We start from the raw sequence: 2903 nt of genomic DNA on the forward strand, positions 1-2903 counted from the left end.
AACAACGTGCTATTTTTTTTTTAACTTTTTCCTTTTAAGGACTTACAAAAAAGAAAGGCGAGGTGAAATCTGCAGGCTCCAGTCTGCCTGGTAACACCCTGACAAAAGCGGCAGATTTGAGGCTGTGTCATCCCCCGCACCCCTCCCCACGTGGCCTTCTGGCACGAGCCGCAGGCCTGCCGCCTCATTTGCATCAGAAAGCGGGCGCTGGCCAATGGGAGCGCAGCCTCCCGCCAGCTGGCGGCGGCGCGCGGAGCCGGTCTATAAAAGGACTCTCCCCGCCGAGCCTGGCGCACTCGCTGGTGGTGGGCGCGGATCGTCTTTGGGGATCTTTACTTGCGCTCCGGTTCCCTCTGCACTCTTCACTTTTGGATAACTTGCTGTTCGTGGATCGCACAATGACTCTGGAAGAAGTCCGTGGCCAGGATACAGTTCCGGAAAGCACAGCCAGGTGGGTTTTGGGGTACCGAGAGTTGTCGGGTAGCGATCTCTCAGGGTCCTCCAGGATAGAAGTTTGTAGGGTGGGAGCCATGCACTGTCTGGCTGCGAGGTGCCGAGGCGCGGGACCAGGATTATTACATTCGATTCGTGTCTAGAGCTAGAGTTTGGGGTGCCGGCACCTGGTCGTTGTTGGGGAGCCTGGGATACGGGCACCAGATCAGAAGTAGGGAACCGGGAGTTACAGGCGCCAGGTCGAGACTGGGTGATGGGGAATGAGGGCGCCAGATCATGACTAGGGTGCCAGAGGTGTGGGCGCCAGGTCGGGACTGGGGATCCGGGTGTGTGGGCGCCAGGTTGGAGTTGGGAGGCAGGAATGCTGGCGCCAGGCAGGTCTAGGCTAAGGGGCCAGCTGGGACTTGGAGGTCAGGGCAGGGATCTCTCTGTCGCGTCCCCGTGCTGGTCCCCCACTCACGGCGCTTGTTCTTTCACAGGATGCAGGGCGCCGGGAAAGCATTGCACGAACTTCTGTTGTCGGCGCAGCGCCAGGGCTGTCTGACCGCTGGCGTCTACGAGTCCGCCAAAGTCCTGAATGTGTGAGTGTAGAAAGGCCCCGCGTGCAGGGATTAGGGTTGGCGCGGCGGGGAGACCTGGGGGTGGCATCGACTCTGACCTTGTGCTTCCCATCTGCTCTGCAGGGACCCTGACAATGTGACCTTTTGCGTGCTGGCTGCTGATGAAGAAGATGAGGGCGACATAGCCCTGCAGATCCATTTCACGTTGATCCAGGCGTTCTGCTGCGAGAACGACATTGACATCGTGCGCGTGGGAGACGTGCAGAGGCTGGCGGCGATCGTGGGCGCCGACGACGAGGGGGGCGCGCCGGGAGACTTGCATTGCATCCTCATTTCGGTGAGTGCTCCCACTCACTGCCTCTCCACGCCAGTCCCCCAACCTGTCCTGGCCAACGGTAGGCATGGCTGACCCCCTGTATTTCTTTTTTTAAAATTCAGAACCCTAATGAAGACACATGGAAGGACCCTGCCTTGGAGAAGCTCAGTTTGTTCTGCGAGGAGAGCCGCAGCTTCAACGACTGGGTGCCCAGCATCACCCTTCCCGAGTGACAGCCTGGCAGGGACCTTGGTCTGATCGACTTGGTGACACTCTAGCGCGCTGCTGGCTCTGGAGTGGCCCTCCGAGGGCGCTCGAGTGCGCATGGAGACTGGCAGGCGATGTTGCCTGGAGAGCGAGGAGCGCGGCCTCCCAAGAAGGGGATCTGGCGGCAGCGGGGACATCTTGTTCCGAGCCCAGGACTCTGCCAGTGTCCGGAGAGGCTGCTAGCACACGAAGGCCTAGGCAAGGACGTTGGCCCCAAGGCCGGGAAGAACCGACCTGCGAGGCAGGTGTGACTCAGCAAGCAGCCTTCAGTGAAAGGAGGGGAAAGGCAAGGCAGGAGGCCGCCTGGACTTGGTACAGCTGCAGGAGAGGCCACTGCAGGAGCGAGCCGGACTTAGCAGACTGCACTGCTCTTTCAAAAACGGATCCCGGGCAATGCTTTCATTTTCTAAAGGACGCTATCGTGGAAGCTTTGAATTTCACAATAAACTTATTGAAACAAATTTATGCTTCTTATTGAGGGTCGGGGGGGGAGACGGTCAAGGGTGTTTCTGGTAGTTGATGGAGCTTGGGACACCTGTGACCACCTCTCTTTCTGTCTTGGGCAAGAAACTGCAGCCTCCTGGGGCTGGCACTGGGGGGAGGAGATGCTGGCGAGTAGTAAAGGGGAATACTGTTTGAACCTTTCAGGAAGATTTCAAATTTGCAAGACAGGAGCTTATTTGATAAGGCCTCCTGGTGCAGGAGCTCAAGGCTTGCAATCCAATCCGATAACAGTGACTTCTGCCTCCAGCGCCTCCCCTCCCCCACTCTGCCCCCTCCCCCACCTTTGCCTGGACAGCTGCTTATCTGAACAGCTTGCTGGAGGCCCTGTGCCTTCCAATACAATGAGCTTGCCTTCTGCAACTCTGCCCTTGGTGTGGTGGCTGTGGATGGTGGATGGGGGCGGGTTGCTCTAGCTTTCAGGTACTTTCTCCTTTTAATTGTTCTGACAAAGCTACGCTACTAAGGTATTAATATCAAATATGACACCAGCGAGTGCGTTTTAAGTATGAATCATCATTTTGTCACAGCCGTGATGGAAGCTACAGTATCTTAGCAGAAGTTGGAAGGCACCGTCTATATAAATAGGAGTGAGCCAGTCTGAGTGGGGCGGGCATCTGCTAGTTCCTATTCTCAGTGCTTCTGCCCACATCAGTGAGGACTGCTGCTACCCGCAATTCCTTTTAAAGTCGGAGGACAAACGCTTGGGAGCCAAGATTATCTTTTGAGAAGGATCTGGGGGAAACGTCCCAGAGAGAGGACTTTTTCTGTAGCTTAGTGCTTCTGGCTTTCACTGCTCATTCCAG

General features: G+C 56.8%; 1 protein-coding gene across 1 annotated transcript; it reads left to right on the forward strand.

The window, feature by feature from the left end:
- Positions 1–202: 202 nt before the first annotated feature.
- On the forward strand, positions 203–2057 carry Gadd45g (growth arrest and DNA damage inducible gamma). The gene is made up of 4 exons (XM_032885100.1): positions 203–451; positions 933–1034; positions 1137–1350; positions 1452–2057. The coding sequence occupies exons 1-4, from the start codon at positions 399–401 to the stop codon at positions 1560–1562; spliced, it is 480 nt and encodes a 159-aa protein (XP_032740991.1). The 5' UTR covers positions 203–398; the 3' UTR covers positions 1563–2057.
- Positions 2058–2903: the final 846 nt, after the last annotated feature.

The sequence above is a fragment of the Rattus rattus genome, chromosome 14 (assembly GCF_011064425.1).
Source record: "Rattus rattus isolate New Zealand chromosome 14, Rrattus_CSIRO_v1, whole genome shotgun sequence".
Taxonomy (NCBI): Eukaryota; Metazoa; Chordata; class Mammalia; order Rodentia; family Muridae; genus Rattus; species Rattus rattus.

What these genes read in the sequence shown, in the direction of transcription:
- Gadd45g (XM_032885100.1), top strand. Translation starts at nt 399, where the DNA reads ATGACTCTGGAAGAAGTCCGTGGCCAGGATACAGTTCCGGAAAGCACA. An exon ending in GTTCCGGAAAGCACAGCCAG is followed by an intron (nt 452 to 932) that starts GTGGGTTTTGGG and finishes GTTCTTTCACAG; the next exon opens with GATGCAGGGCGCCGGGAAAG. An exon ending in TGCATTGCATCCTCATTTCG is followed by an intron (nt 1,351 to 1,451) that starts GTGAGTGCTCCC and finishes TTTAAAATTCAG; the next exon opens with AACCCTAATGAAGACACATG.